Below are 16,253 nucleotides of genomic sequence, written 5' to 3'. Positions count from 1 at the left end.
GAGTGGCTGTGCTATTTATTAGCATGGGGCACAATAATTACCCCTCTGGGACCAGTTTCCCCTTCTGGAGAAAGGAGAAAATCTAAGTCCTGCCCATCTCCTTCAGGAGAGTTTTAGGAACAAAATGAGAAATTGGAGATGAAAAGCATTTAAAAACTACAGTGCACTGTCTAAACAGGCCCCAGACCTCACCATTCGCTCCTGTCTCACCGCACACACCTTTCCCGACTAGAGCAGGACCCACCAACCTGCCTTGCAGTGACTAATCAGAACGGGGGAAAGGTGCCCACCTCACTCGGGGCTCTGTTAATAATGCTTAACATGTGAACATGAGGACAAAATTAAACAAACAATTGACTCTCACCCCCTCCACATTATACTCCTGGGTTATATCTTGACTCTGGATTCCCCAACTCGTAATAGAGACAAGTGGCCAAAGCAACAGGCCAGCATCTCCCCTCTAGGCTCCTCCCACGCCCCCCAACCCAGCTCACCCACTTTCTAGCCTTGGGCCAGTAGCTTCACCGTTCTGAGTCTCCATTTTTCTCATCCGCTCATCAGGATACTAGTACCAGACTCAGCAGTAACGGGAGGAATAGAGTCAGGACACCAGGAGAAGGCCCAGGGGCCAGGGCAGGAACAGGCCACCACCCACTGCCGCTCCTTACCCTCTACGACACCCACACCCACACTGCTCCGCCGTGTGTTCATTGGGGCCACGAAGAACCACTCGTTGGTCTTGTAGCTATAGGCTTCCACTGATGCCAGGCCTGGGAGACAAGAGACTCGTGAGGTTTCTATGGTGCCAGGCCTCACCCTGCTGTGCGAACAGTGAGGATGGGGGAACAGTGCAGACCTGGGGGCTGGAAACCTGGGTGTATGACTCAGCACCACCTCTGCCTCACTGTGCAGCCCGTGGCACCTCCCTAAACACATTTGCACTGTGTCTGCCTGAGGGGACCACTAAGACCTGACCTAGAGGGTGGGCTGCAAGAGGCCCAGGGGCATAACGTAAATCATAAAACCGACAGAATGGAATAAATACCTGAGGGTGCCTCGCTGAACACCTATTCTATCCCTCTTTTCCCTTGTCTTCCTCTATTTTAGAGGCTGGAAAGCTGAAAACTCGCCTTTCCAGAATCCCTTGGAGCTGTGGGTGACCAAGTCAATGCAATCTAAGCAGGATTTCTGAAACAGCCTTTGCTTTTCTGATAAGCCCCCACCCCCCTTCCTGCTTCTTGCTACCTGGAACACAAATGTGTTGGCTGGATATAACAGCCACCTTGTGACCATGAGGATAAGTCCAAAAGACTCTTCAGGAACTTGGCCCCAGAATCCTTGAGCAACTGGACGAAGGTGGCAACTGCCAACCTCTGAATTTCTTGTTTCACGGACAAAACAAAAGCTCTCATTTGTTTAAGCCACAGTTTAATCAGGTTTTCTACTAGCAGCCAAAAGCAATGCCTAAAAGAAACAATGCCCCACTATCCTTTGTTCTCTTTATTCCCAGTTCCCACTCACTAGAAGCAGCCTCTGGAGGGGCTACAGATCTTGGAATTAATGAAACAGGCAAAGAGAAGGCTGAAAAAGGTTACCAATTGGTGAAGACAGAAATGAAATTTCAGAGAGGTAAAATATATTGTTTTTCATGTCACCAGGGGCTAAAAGATATCACTTTAGTTTAACAGAGTTGCTGTCAACAGAGACATCCACCTGGAGATAATCTCTCCAAGTCCATGTCCACTAGTAGTTTCTGATTCTCACTTTGGAGCTAGATGAAAGCCAGGAGCAAGGGGACACTTCTGCAGTGGCACAACCTTGCACAGCTTTGGTGGGGCAGTAGAAAGGGCAATGGGCAAAGACTGTGTGACCTGAGCCAGGTCTCTTCCCATAGCTGAACCTTAGCTCCCTCATCTGTTCAGAGGAGGGTTCAGACCACAGTTCTGAGACACCCTCCAGCTGAACTTGCTCTAAGTCTCATCTCCAGAATAAATGGGTTAACAGACACTGGAAAGGAGAAAAGGGCCTCTTCTGAGGGTGGGGTCCTTCTTAGAGCCCTAGAAATGACAGCACGTAGGCAGTTACATATTCTGTGTGTAGGAAGGTGTGCCTCTGACACACAAGCTGGGAGAGGAGGAAGGATGGGTATGTTCTTAGGGCAGTGGCTACAGAGGGACCAGCAGTTGGCCCAAGAAATGGCTGACCAAACCAGGGTTGCATGGAAGGTGTGTCCTAGGCTGGATGGGGACTGAGTCCGGGACCTACCAGTACTGCCATCAAAGCCCCCGACGGCGTAGAGCAGGTCGTTGAGCACAGCTGCTCCCAGCGTGCTCCGGCGCTCCTGCATGCTGGCGATGGACGTCCACTGGTCCTTCACCCCGTCGTACACGTCCACTGTCCGCACACGCAGTGAGCCATTGAACCCGCCCACGGCGTACACGTGGCCAGCCATGAACACCACACCTGAGGCACGGGAAACCAAGGCATCAAGGTGATCTCAGACAGCTGATGACTCACGTTAATGAGTGACAATGGGGGAACGAGGCAGGCATGTAAATAATTCACCACAGAAGGTGATCTCCAACTTTAGATATTTGGAAGTCACTATGGGACTCACTGGATTTCTTCTCACATTTGCATTTCTAGTTTTGTTTGATTCAAGCAAGTACTTGGATTAGCCTGAAGTCCCTAAGCACATGAGAACTGACCCCAGAAGGTGCAGCTAGAAACTGTGCAGGTGGGGAAGGGAAAGGAAGGGAGTGTGGAATGCACAGATGTTTTTGGAAACAAGGAGCAGGACTGTGGCACCCAGTAGAGACCTGCGGTGGCAGCAGTGGTGGGGCGGAGTGGAAAGGCAGCCTGCACACCGGGAGGCAGTGCGACTCACCTGCTCTGCATCTCCTGGAGGGGAGCTCAGCAATCTGATCCCACCGGTCCTCCTCAAAATCATAGCACTCCACACTGCGGATGGCCTTGGGTGCCTGGCCGCCAACCACGATCATGACCTCCAGAAAGACAAGTGGACGTTAGCTGGGTCTCCCCAACATCCAGATTCACGGGTCATCAATCCTTGTTACGTCCACATGCTCACTGCACAGGGTCCGTGGATGATCTGAGATGCCAGTTTACAGAGCTACATACATGAAGGTGCTGCCCCTAATCACCAACAGGTCTGAACATTCAAGAAAAGTCTAACGAGCATCTTCCCACAGAAAAACAACCATAAAGTCTACGTTTCCCAAGTGCCCCTGCTCAGGGCTGTGTTGGGGGTATAGCCACTTGGGGCATCTTCTGCAATCTGAGTGTCCTTAAGCACTGGGGGCAAGGGGACTAAATTTTAAATCAAAATAAAATATTCCCATATATATATCAAACTATGAATATATTTTGGAATAGAGTACAGAATTTGGATGCATTTTTAAGATAAAATTAATTCAAAAATATTTCTGAATGCGTAGATTATAGGGAGCACTTATTCACTGCAGTATGGGGAAAAATTTGCAAAACATCGCTTTGTGGTGGTCACCACAAAAATGCATGTAACTGATGATGTTCTGAAAAAACAGTGCTATAGTATTATTTCCACAAGTAAGGTAGTAGCTACCACTGCCAGTCATCTTGTGAAGTATGTTGTCATCTGTTTCTCACCACAACACTGCAAGGTAGATATTATCATCCACATTGACAGGTCAGGAAAGTAAAGCTCAGAGAACATACGTAAATTGCCCAAGGTCACACAGCTAAGAGCAGCAGAAGCGAGACTGAGAGCCAAGTGCACCTAACACAGGGGTGAGTGCAGCCCCACCTCTCTCCTGCTCCAGAGACAGGGTCTATGCCAGGACAGCTCACTACACCGTGTTTTTCAAACTGCAGGTCACATTTCATTGGTGGGTCACTAGATGAATTTAACGGGTTTCAACCAGCATACTTTTTAATAGTACAGCACAGAAAATATAGTAAGGATGTTATTTCATGAAATATTTGTTCTGGTTATACACACATATATGTATCTCCTAGAGAGCAATTTAAACATATTTCTTAGCATACGATGTAGTATTTAAAAAAAACAATGAAAGCCACTGTTCTGGCTGCAGCAACAGAACTTCAGCAGTTCACTGTGGTATCCCCATTGCTGTGACTTTTGTCATGTGTTATTAATAAATAAAAATTAAAGCACCAAAGTTAACGATAGTTTACATATGTCAGTAAGTCTACAAATTCATGGCTGTCCCCACAATGACTTCACTCTCACTCACTCATTCCAAGTTGCCTTAAGTGGAGAGAAAGGGATAAAGTCACAGGCAGACAATCAATATAAGTCACAGGATCTTCTCATTATCTGTGGCTTGCCTATTTACCACAATGTTTCTCAAAGTTCAGTGTGCATCAGAATCCCCTTGAGGGCTTGTTGAGACACAAATTGCTGGGCCCTACCCCACAGAGTTTCTGATTCAGTAGGTCTGAAGCGGGACTGAAAATATGCATTTCTAACAAGTTCCCAGTTGATGCTGATGCTGCATTTCCAAGAGTCATACTTTGATAACCCCTGTTTTAACCCACAAACATAGAGATTTCCTGATGATGTGCCATCAACCATTTCTGCCGTTATAATTATCATAGTGCTCTTTGCTTCCCTGCAAAGCATATTTGGGGAGAAAAGTGATCATCAAAATCTGTGAGCGTGGGCTTCCCTGGTGGCGCAGTGGTTGAGAGTCCGCCTGCAGATGCAGGGGACACGGGTTCGTGCCCTGGTCCGGGAAGATCCCACATGCCGCGGAGCGGCTAGGCCCGTGAGCCATGGCCGCTGAGCCTGTGCGTCCGAAGCCTGTGCTCCGCAACGGGAGAGGCCACAACAGTGAGAGGCCCGCGTACCGCAAAAAAAAAAAAAAAAAATCTGTGAGTGCATAGGAGTACACCCCTCAGCTGAACATTATCCATCATATAGGGAGACAGGTATAGGGCTGACAATCATTGCTCAAGATCAGTTACTTATGACCCAAAATTCTAGATTCAGCCTCACCTACTGCCCATGTGGGTGGTAACTGGTCATCAGAGTTATGGGCGGTCACTGGTCATCAGAGTTAGTCTATAGGGCTTCTGTGACCGAATGTAAGTGACCAATGTTTAAAAACTCAGAATTCCGTTCTGACTTCTGGAACATGCCAAAGGAACCCAGGACACATAGTCCAGACTTAGAGCTGTTGTTGCCTCCATAAATAAATGTTCTGCATTTGACTTTCCTCTGCTCAGAAGGTCCACTGCTCTGTGTCAAGAGCAGCCCTTTTCAGAGAGATGCAGAATTCTACATTCCTTCCCATTTGTAATTCTTTGCTTAGATAGGCATCCATGAACAGTTCAAGGGGGGTGTTAATGAACACAGCCTCTTGGCAAACTTCAGACAATGCCCAACTTATTCCTCCAGGGCTGAATGACCCGCATTCATAAACATACCTAGAACTTGTACTGTCTTTCTGGTTTTGAGTTGGTAAAGTTGAAATGAAGTCAAACCATTACAAGGATTTTCTTTGAAATCTGATTTTGGGGCTAACTGGGAATAAAACTAGTTTTTAGTTTTCTTTCTGCGGTGACATCAAGTACCCAACACCCTCTCCTTGAAACACTCTTCCCCCATCTGATCCACGCCCTCCCAACACCTGCTTATCCTTCAGGTCTCAGTTTACACGTCACTTCCTCCAAGAGGACCTCTCTGACCTCCAAAGCTGAGTTACAGGTCGTTCTCTGAGATCACATATGCCCTGGGGTCTCCCACTAAAAGTGCTCCACGTTGTGCTGTAACTGTCCAGTAACCTTGTCTCCCTTCTAGACAGTGAGCCCTGCCAGCGCAGAAAAATGTACCTGCCTCAATCACCAAGATAACCCTAGGGCCCTAGGGTACCAGGTAAAAGTGACGACTCAAATATTTATTTGGAATAAAGAATAAATGAATAGTAAAGACCACATGCAAAGAGTTAAATGAAAAAATACACAGTTACAGGGCTTCCCTGGTGGCACAGTGGTTAAAAATCTGCCTGCCAACGCAGGGGACTCGGGTTCAAGCCCTGGTCCAGGAAGATCCCACATGCCGTGAAGCAACTAAGCTCGTGCGCCACAACCACTGAGCCTGCGCTCTAGAGCCCATGAGCCACAACTACTGAACACATGTGCCACAACTACTGAAGCCCACGTGCCTAGAGCCCGTGCTCCGCAACAAGAGAAGCCACCGCAATGAGAAGCCTGCACACCTCAATGAGAAGCCTGCACACCTCAACGAAGAGTGGCCCCCACTCGCCGCAACTAGAGAAAGCCCACATGCAGCAACAAAGACCCAACACAGCCAAAAATAAATAAATTAAATAAATTTTTTAAATTAAAAAAACCACAGTTAAATTAAAAAAAAACAAAAAACACAAGCTAGAATGTCTCTTTCTTGGGTTAAAACATGTTAGACACCAGATTACGATTCCAGGGACAGAATTTGAGGAAAACAAACAAAAAGAGAAAGAGAGAGCTTTTCCCATCTTTTGACTCAACCACCAGAAGCCTGTTTATTCTTTGCATAAGCTATCAAGGCCTCTTCTATAAACAAAAAAGGCAAAGCTTCAGGGGACTTAACCATGTCCCAGAAACCATCTTCCGCCAGGGTAGGGAGGTACATTCATATTGGAGAAAATCCAGCACTCATCTCTGAGAATTTTCATAGTAACACAGAAGCGATATTATAGAAATGCAAAAAATTTAATGTTAAAGTAAAACCTGCATAGAAAGACAAAAAAGTTACAGAACAAGGTTTTCAAAATAAACTTGCCTTTGAGCTTATAAAACCACTGGTGAGAGACGACTTTTAAAATTCCAAACTTGTACAATAATCTGGGAAGAGCAATTATGAGGTTTCGTGGGAGTAGGACCATTGGTTTCTGAAAATGTGGAGGTAGCTCAAGACAGAGGGAGGAGTAGGTATACTTTCTCATTCTCTCGTAGACATAAGAAGTCCAATTTCTATGGCAGGTCTTACAAAAAGCCATCATACAAGGAGCACTACGGTCATCACTGTGTAATTGTACAGCATAAAAAGAATAAATTTCCTATCTTGACTACTAACAGATGGTTGTTTCCATAGATACCTGATTTTAGCAACCAATCAGACAAAAACGAGTATTCCCCAAAGTCTACATGTATTACGTCTCTGAAACTGTAAACCTCCAGCTACTCAAGTCTCTTGTCAGGGCAAGAAGAGACTTGAACCGTTCTTTCTTGCAAGCCCACATTTGACATTTCCAGAAAAACTCAGGCCCAAAGACTTCAATAGGCATATTTCTTTCTTCCCCTGACACCTCTAAGTCCCACTTTACTAAAGATGTGTAATGTCTTTAATAGAAATTACTGAATCAAATCAGCTTATTAAATGATCGCTATGTTTAACATTTATCCTTCAAGGTAACCCTGAGTAAGAACTACCGGTGGTCATATGGGAATCATAAAATACTAAAGAACTAGTTCCAGGCTAACAATTATGCTAGACCAAACATAACCTCATCACACTCAAGGACAGCAATGTACTTGGGAGCCCTGAAGGGCACCCAGGGTCCTGACCCCAAGTCTCAGTCATCACTGTGTTAAAGGCTGCAGACCTCTTGGTGAGTGGAGAGTTCTGGGTGACACAACACTGGTGAGCCAGACTCGACTGTGCGGGGCATGGCTACTGGACCACTCCCAAGGAAAACACTCTCATTTTAGAAAGTCAAATGGCCATTTACTTTAGGGACATTAGTGAGACCATGTAAAGACTACCTGATTCCTTGGGAAGGAAATTTCACTCCCAGCATAACGAGATGTTTTTTTAAAAAACATTTAACACTGTTTCTTTCACTTGGATGAGTCTGAACTCCACCAGTGTGACTGTGGCAGTGCAGGCATGTTGGTCCCTTCTCACAACATGACAATTGCTCTGTGTCTGAGAGCCATCAGGTAGCAGAGACTAGCCAGGGGAAGGGCAGGAAGTGAACAGCGCAGAGCTTTCCAGCCCATTTGTGCATCAGGAGCCTAACCCTAAGTCATTAGACTCTGCACTCAGGGGAGTGGAATGACCCAGGCTCTGCACACCTTGTTCATCAGGCAAGAGTAGAGTGTGTGTCCAAACTCTCTCCCATGACCGGTGAGCTGGGCAGAAGGCAGGCCCAGCCAGTCGGTCCCTCGGGCCAGGGCAGGAAGCGAGAGTCTCTCTTACCCTGGTGCGTGGGGCCGCAGGGCTAACACCAAAAATTCATCCGAAGGAGCATGTCGAGGTCGAGGCAGAAGACTTGTCCCAGCAGGTTCTGAGCAACAGGTGCTCCAGGCAAGGACTGACAGCCAAGGTGTATGGACCACGAGGGGTGAAGAAGCAGCAGTGCGGGAGCAAGATCCAGGGAGGAGAGCGGGAGTGGGAAACGGACTTTGGAGTCAGACACACCTGCGCTCAAATACCAGCCCCGTCACTAACTAGCTGTGTGAACCTGGGCAGGCACTTAACCTTGCCAAGCTCGCATCCATCACCTAAAATATCAGGATAACAGGATGTTTCTCCCATGGGTGTCAGGAGACTTAAATGATATAAAGCATTTAGCACAGCGTTCGGTAACAGCACACACTAAATGTTAACTTCTATTATTAGATCAACACCAGCATCATTACTACAGTTTAAAGCAGCTGCTAAAACAGATTCCCAACAAACGGTAGAAAAGGACGCTTATGATCTGTGAACAGGAAAGTGAGCACCAGTAATTCCAGGTATAATGATGGGGTTTTTTCAGGACCCCAGGGTGTTTCCCAGGGTCTTGCCTGGGTCCATTTAAAGGACCGAGATGTGGGAGGAGCAGTGTCCATCCATGGGCCTGGCCCAGGTGAGAAGGCATCCTACCCACCCTGCCAACAGCCTTGTTTCCAACACTGTCTTCTGAAAGCAGGACAGACCAACTCAGGAGGAAGCCACCCACTTCCAGCCCAAATGGCTTTTTGGTGTCATTCTAAAGAGTTGAATAAAGATGTCAACTGCACTGAAATGACAGTGAAAAGTGCCAGATTCAGTACCTCTCCAAAGGGTTTATTTGCATCTTCCTGGAACCTCATTTCTCTGCTGCCATCTGCAGCACAAGGTAACGCAGGAGTATCGTGAGTGGCTGGGAGACAGCCCCTGGTTGTCCATGGCAACCCAGCCTCAGGGAAAGTGCTGGGTGGTGAATGTGTGGGAGCCCAGATGATGCTATTAGCTGTTCTGGCTTGAATATGTCAGTATGATCAATGCATATATGGCACAAGAGAAAAACACCCTTCTTAGCCTCTGCAGCTATCTCAAGGCAGAGTCTTGTTTCTTTCAGGGAGGAGGTTTGGCTGGCAAACAGGTTCTCTGCTGAGAATTGCTGAGAACAATGTGCAAATCTCTCCCCGCCCCTTTGTTTCTCAAAGTCAGCTCTGTCAGAAAGCCAACTTGGACTGATTTCATAAAAGCACAAGCCAGCTGGCCCTTGGAATTCCTGTGGCCACTCCTCCAAGTAGCCCCATTGTCTCTCAACTTCTCTTCTTCCTCCTTTTATTTGACCACTTGTATATTTCTACCTTACTTTCTCAGAGGGACTTCTTAAAAGTCCTCAGAGGGTAGGAATCAGGTTTCTTTCTACCCAGTACTCAGCTAAAATGCTTTTGTGAAATGTGGAGGCAAGGTCTGAAGTCAGTCAGCCTGGACTTAAAACTCAGCTTAGCTATTTACTAGCTGTGCTTCCAGATACATCGCAAATTCTTTGATATTCCTCCACTCAAGACATGGAACTTAATAACCACCCCCTCCCTTGAGTGTGGGGTAGACTTGCTGACTCGCACCCAGGAAATAAAATACAGCAGATGTGATGGGACACCACTTTGAGAGAAGGTTATTTAAAGACTACAGCTTCTGTCATGGGCGTGCTCTCTCATTCTTTTGCTGTAGAATCACTCACTCTGGGGAAGCCAGCTGCCATGTCATGAGGACACCCGAGCAGCTTATGGAGAGGCCTGTGGGGTGGGGAACTGATACCTTACAAGCAACCACAAGAGTAAGCTTAGAATCAGATCCTCCCCAAAGAAGCCTGGGGGTGACTGCAGTCACAACCAGCAGCTCGACTACAACCCCACGAGAGGCCCTGGGCCAGGATGACCCAGCTAAGCCTCTCCAGGATCCCTGCCCACAGAAACTAAGATAAGAAACGTTTGCTGTGTTAAGCCACCAAGGTTAGGGTAATCTGAAATGCAGAAATTGATAACTAATACACAGCGAGTAGATGACATAACCTGAGATCCAATTTCCCCACGTGTAAAAGGGGGATAATGACAATTTTGAAAATCCTATTAGATAATAAATGTAAATCACTCAGCTTAGCGCTTGGCACGTGCTCAGCAATTAGACCTGCTACTATCAGCTTTGTGGGGTTAGTATCATGTCATGGTCAAAAGCAAAGACTTTGAGTTGGCCAGACCTATAAAGAACTCTTACAACTCAATAATTAGAAAATAATTTTTTAAATGGGGAAAGATTTGAACAAAGACTTCACCAAAGAAGACAAACAAATGGCAAATAAGCACACGAAAAGATACTCAACATCATTAATCATTAGAGAAATGCACATTAAAACCACAGTGAGATACAACCACATACCTACTAGAATGGCCAAATATTTTTTGAATAGATAATACAAGGAGTGGTGAGACAGTGGAGTAACAAGAACTCTCATACATTGCTGATGGGAAAGCACAATGGCACAGTCATCTTGAAAGACAGTTTAGCAATTTCTTAAAAAGTTAAACTTACAGTTACCATTCAGCCCAACAATCCTACTCCCAAGAGAATTTAAAGTATTTACCCAAGAGAAATTAAAATACATGTCCACACAAAATCTGTAAGTGAATGTTCAAAGCAGCTTTATTTGTAATAGCCAAAAACTGAACACCCAAACGTCCATCAGCCAGTAAATGGATAAACAAATTACAGTAAATCCATACAATGGAATATTCCTTAGCAATATAAAGGAATTAACTCTCAATACATGCAACAACATGGATGAATCTCAAAAACATGATGTTAAGAGAAATAAGGCAAGCTCAAAAGGCTACATATGGCATAATTACAATACATTTATGACATTCTAGAAAAGAGAAGACTGTAAGGACAGAAATCAGATCAGTAGCTGTCAGGAGCTGGGGGTGGGAGAAGGCGCTTGACTACAAAGCAGCACAAGGGAACTTTTTGGAGTGATTAAAATATTCTATATTTTGATGAGGATGGTGGATATATGACTGCATGCATTTGTCAAAATTCATCAAACTGTATCCCTTTTTAAAAAGAGCAAATTTTACTGTGAATAAATTATTGTATCTCAATAAACAGGAATTTTAAAAAATATGGGATGTTGATAATGAGGAAAGCTACGCATATGCGGGGGCAGAAGGTATATGAGGAATCTCTGTACCTTCCCCTCAATTTTTAAAAAAATATTTATTTATTTACTTATTTATTTGGCTGCGCCGGGTCTTAGTTGCAGCCCACGGGATCTTTGTTGCTGCATGCAGGATCTTCACTGTGGCACAGGAGATCTTTAGTTGCAGCATGTAGGCTCTTAGTTGCGGCATGCGGGACCTAGTTCCCTGACCAGGGATTGAACCCAGGCCCCCTGCACTGGGAGCGTAGAGTCTTAACCATGGGACCACCAGGGAAGTCCCCCCCTCAATTTTGCTATGAATCTAAAACTGCTCTAAAAATATAAAGTCCTAACTTAAAAAAAAAAGAAGTAAATGTATTAGAAATGCATCTCAATGAGATGAATGAGATATTATAGAGCTTTAATTAAAGAATATTTTGATGCGAAAGAAAAAAAAAAGAAAGATGAAGGGAAGGAAGGGAGGGAGGGAGGGAGGGAGGAAAAATAGGGGGAGGGAAGGGAAAAGAAAGAAAAGAGAAAAGAAAAGGAAGAGAAAGAAAAGAATCTTTTTTTATCTGCCACCAAAACGTGAAAACCTGTCCCTGAAGGCAGTTTGGTACAAGACTTTGGAGTGGAACAGACCTTGTTCAAACCCCAGCTCTGCACTTACTAGCTGTATTACTGGGCAAGTTACTTAACCTCTCTGATTAAACTCTGTAAAGTAGGGATATGACTAGAACTGACCTATTATTATCATGATTTAATGAGATAAGGCACTGTCCATAATCCTCAAAGTGACATTTCGCCTCAGCACACCCCACTCCTCAAACCCACAGTGGAGATCTTGTTAATTCAAGTGCCCACACAATGGTGACAGGAGTAGAGTTTGAGAAGCAGCGTGGACAGTATAACCTTAAATCATTTAAGGATTAAAGCTGGGGGAACAATGAGGCAAAGAGCAGCAACACCTTTTTTTAAATTCCTTCAACAGATTCAAAGGAAATCATGGTTCCAGTCGCCTGCAGAAGGCCATGTGCTCAGAAACCTAAACATTTTCATCTGGAAAATAAATGGTCCCTAAGGAGTAGAGGCAACAGGGGGACAACTTTGGCCTCCTGAAACAGGGGGTGGACTCTTCTCAATTATAGACTCAATATCTGGGAAGGGACACAAGGTATGTTGCAGAGGTGGGGAGCGGGGGGGTGGGGGGGTGGGGGAGGGTTGTCTCAAGCATGCTTAGTCCAGGCTCAGATACAAACTTGGCTTTGATTTTCAAAACTGTCTTTTCTTGGGTGTATGCGGTAAAAGCCAGACATGGAGCCTAGAAAAGGAGAGGCCACTGGGTAGGGTCAACACACAAAGAAAATGGGCCACCTCTGCACCATTTCCTTAGCTCCAGAATACACTCCCCAGGAAAAGACGTCATTAGCCTGATATTAGATAGGATGAGAACCTCAGTTTTCAAAGAGAAAAGTCACAGACAAGCAATAAGGCCAGCTGAAAACCCGGGATATAAAAAAACCGCCTGCACACAAAACAACAGTGTACCTTAGAATCAATATTCTCCAGACACAAAGTTGGTAGAAATTTAGATCATAATGAAGGTGATATTCAAGTCCATGGGAGAGAGAGATTATTTAATAAGATAACTTTGAGGCAACAGCCTCATGACCTGCAATACAAATAAACCTGAATTCCTACCCTCACTCTTTACACCAAAACAAATTCTAAGTGCATCAAAGATTCAAACATAAAACAGAAATCATAAAAGTACTTGAAGAAAACACAGAGTATTTTTTTTTTTAATCTCAGAGCAGGGAAAACATTTCTAAGCAAAATCTAAGCTATAAAGCAGAAGATAGATTAATTTGACTACTTATTATTTTTTGGGATTCAAAATGTTACAAACAAGTTTAGAGACAAGCTACAAACTAAGAAAAAAATATGTAAAACACATACAAGGGCCTAAACTCTTTAAAAAGAGCATGTAAAAACCATTAATAAAAAAAATACAGTCTAACAGAAAAATGGGCAAAGGACATGAACAGGGAATTTCCACACACCCCAAATATACAAATGCCAATAATCCTTTGAAACCAAGATTAATCTTACTCACAATTAAAGAAATGCAAACCAAAACAAGATGACATCTTTTAAAGGATATTTGACACATATATGTTTAGATATTTTTAAAAATGGAAATTATTGCAAGGCCCATCAATAGATGACAGTTACATAAATAATAGCACATAAATATAATTAAATGCCATTCACCTATTAACAATTTAAATGCTGTTTTTACCCACAGTGATAACATTGAATGCAGTCTGTAGCATCTGGTTGAGTAGGAGAAAAAGATTTCAATCTGTGTAGCAAAAGTCCATTTATCTAAAAGTGTGCAGTTTGACCTATTTGTGAATAAGTGCACAGAGATATGTCTGGAAGAAAATTCATCGAAATGATAGCAGTGACTGTCCCTGGGTGGAGGGATTTCAGGTGATTTTTACTTTATTTTGAAATCCTTTTAATAATCTATAATGAGCATACATTTCTATAATCAAAGAAAGCTAAGTTATTTTCATTTTGAAAAATATGAAGAAGTTTTGATGCAATGGTCCAACAAAACAAAACGCATCAACATGCAATAAGGCAAATGGTCCCAAGGCTGAGACCCATGCCCTGTGGCTGCCCCTCCTAGCTGGCACTGTGTAACAGGAGGCAGACAGGTAGGTAAAAATCAGGTTTACAAAGGTGGAGCAGGTACAGGATGGTAAGGGTTCAAGAACAGGTTTGGAGCGGGAGAAAGACTCAATTCAAAACCTGGTTCCAGGAAGCTTCCCTGGTAGCACACTGGGTAAGAATCCGCCTGCCAATGTAGGCGACAGGGGTTCGAGCCCTGGTCTAGGAAGATCCCACATGCCGTGGAGCAACTAAGCCCATGTGCCACAACTACTGAGCCCACGTGCCACAACTACTGAAGCACGTGCACCTAGAGCCCATGCTCTGCAACAAGAGAAGCCACCACAATGAGAAGCTCACGCACCATAACAAAGAGTAGCCCCCGCTCACCGCAACTAGAGAAAGCCTGCACGCAGCAGTGAAGACCCAACGCAGCCAAAAATAAATAAATAAAATAAATAAATTTATTAAAACAAAACAAAAAAAACCCTGGTTCCACCACATTAGCTGTGTCGACTTTGGGCAAGTCAGTTAATCTCTCTGACCCTCAGTTTCCTCCTTCCTGAACTAGGATAACTGCCTCTACTTTCTATGCGATATCTTCAGCTCACTGCTTGGTACACAGTAAGTACTCAATAAATGTCAGCTGCTTATATTATTATCTGGGACATTTGTAACCTTTGTTCACATTGCAACCACTATGTTCTCCATGATCTGGGGTCACAGAGCAGAGTGGAGAGAAGCAAACCTCGGAAAATCCAAATATCTGGTCTTGGACAACATGCTTCTCCAGCCCCGTGAAACCCTTCCTGGAAGCAGCAGGCGAGGAGTAAGGCAGCCAACCACAAAGAGCAAGAGAAGGACAAGGCAAGGACCTAGGTAATTCCTGGGTGCTGCCTACTTGTAGTGGATGAGCCAACACAACTCATTCCTCTCCTCTACCCTTCCTCCTGGGTTGGCTGGGACCTCCCCCTAGACTTCATGTTAGGATCCTGGAAAGATGACTCGAATGCCAAGGTAGAAAGGCCTTTAGAGACCATCTAGTGCAGCATCCTTCATTCTACATGTGAGGAACCTGAGGACCACGGAGGGGAGGGGACTTGCAGGGAACCAGAGAGCCAGTACCCAGCACAGACCTTCCATCATGGTGTCGCCTCCTACGCTCATCCTTCCCTCCCCCTGCATGCCCCCTCACACGCTCTCATTTCCCCCATATCTTTCCCCCACTTCCTTACCTGTAGGACTCCTTAAGGGCCCCTTTCTCCTCTGGCAGCCCTAATTGTCTCTTATGGCTCTGTGGTGAGGGGAGAAACCAGACTAGGACTGTTCTGACTCAAAGAATGGCCTAGAAAGAGGACTGCTGTGGCCATCACTACATCAAGACCCACCCAGCTACTCCTCTGCTTCCAAAAGAAACAGAGCCCAAACCATGGTGTAAAACAGGAAGGGAAGAAGAAAGAGACCTGAGTTATTCACAAACCTCCCTGGTGACAGTGAAGGTTACCTTGAAACTCTTAGGAAAGGAAGGCCCCAGAAGAGAGAGGTACCAGCAGATTCATGAGGAACCAGCAGACTCCATCTCCTAGGTGGTAAATACAACCGAGATGCAGGGCAGCCATGGGTGAGGAGAGACGTGGAGACAGGAGTACAAGGCCATTTTCCCAGATCACAGTTCTAACTCTTGGCAGTGACTGGGCTGGGGCTTACCTTGGGCAGGCTAACTGGAGTCCTGGGCTTCGTCCTTGGGTTTTTAATCAAGAGCCTCTGATCCAGAGGGAGCAGATGATATTTCATGGCCTCGATGAGGAAGTCCTTACAGGTGTTGTTATTCTTTATCAAAGCTTCTTCTTCAACTGTCTAGAGGTAATAACCCATAGGTGATCCTGGTGCAGAACTCGGCCCCATTTCCCAAGCCATCTCCCTGGGCTGAGTCATTCCTGTACTCTCACACTCATTCGTTCCCACACCGCACCATCTCAGACCCTAAGACAAAGGTCCACAGAGTTACAGCTTAGTGCCCACCTCCTGCATCTCAAGAGCACAATGGAGTAAGTGATTAAGCTCTGGCATCAAGCAGATAGGGATACAAATCCCAGCTCTACCATTTAACTCCTCTGATCCTCAGTTTCCTCATCTGTAAGATGTAAGATGGGT

At 45.1% G+C, this 16,253-nt stretch overlaps 1 protein-coding gene across 2 annotated transcripts in view; it reads right to left on the bottom strand.

The window, feature by feature from the left end:
• KLHL3 (kelch like family member 3) overlaps positions 1-16,253 on the bottom strand; it is a gene marked incomplete at both ends in the record, with an annotated part of 118,259 nt that overhangs the window by 13,640 nt on the left and 88,366 nt on the right. For both annotated transcript variants that reach the window (XM_079702357.1, XM_079702356.1), the window contains 4 exons: positions 669-770; positions 2,266-2,463; positions 2,888-3,005; positions 15,807-15,956. In XM_079702357.1, coding sequence (XP_079558483.1) covers positions 669-770; positions 2,266-2,463; positions 2,888-3,005; positions 15,807-15,956 — 568 coding nt within the window. The remainder of the gene's footprint in view (positions 1-668; positions 771-2,265; positions 2,464-2,887; positions 3,006-15,806; positions 15,957-16,253) is intronic.

This window comes from Hyperoodon ampullatus, assembly GCF_949752795.1.
Source record: "Hyperoodon ampullatus genome assembly, chromosome: 4".
Taxonomy (NCBI): domain Eukaryota; kingdom Metazoa; phylum Chordata; class Mammalia; order Artiodactyla; family Ziphiidae; genus Hyperoodon; species Hyperoodon ampullatus.
This window is presented reverse-complemented; position numbering and strand designations above follow the sequence as displayed.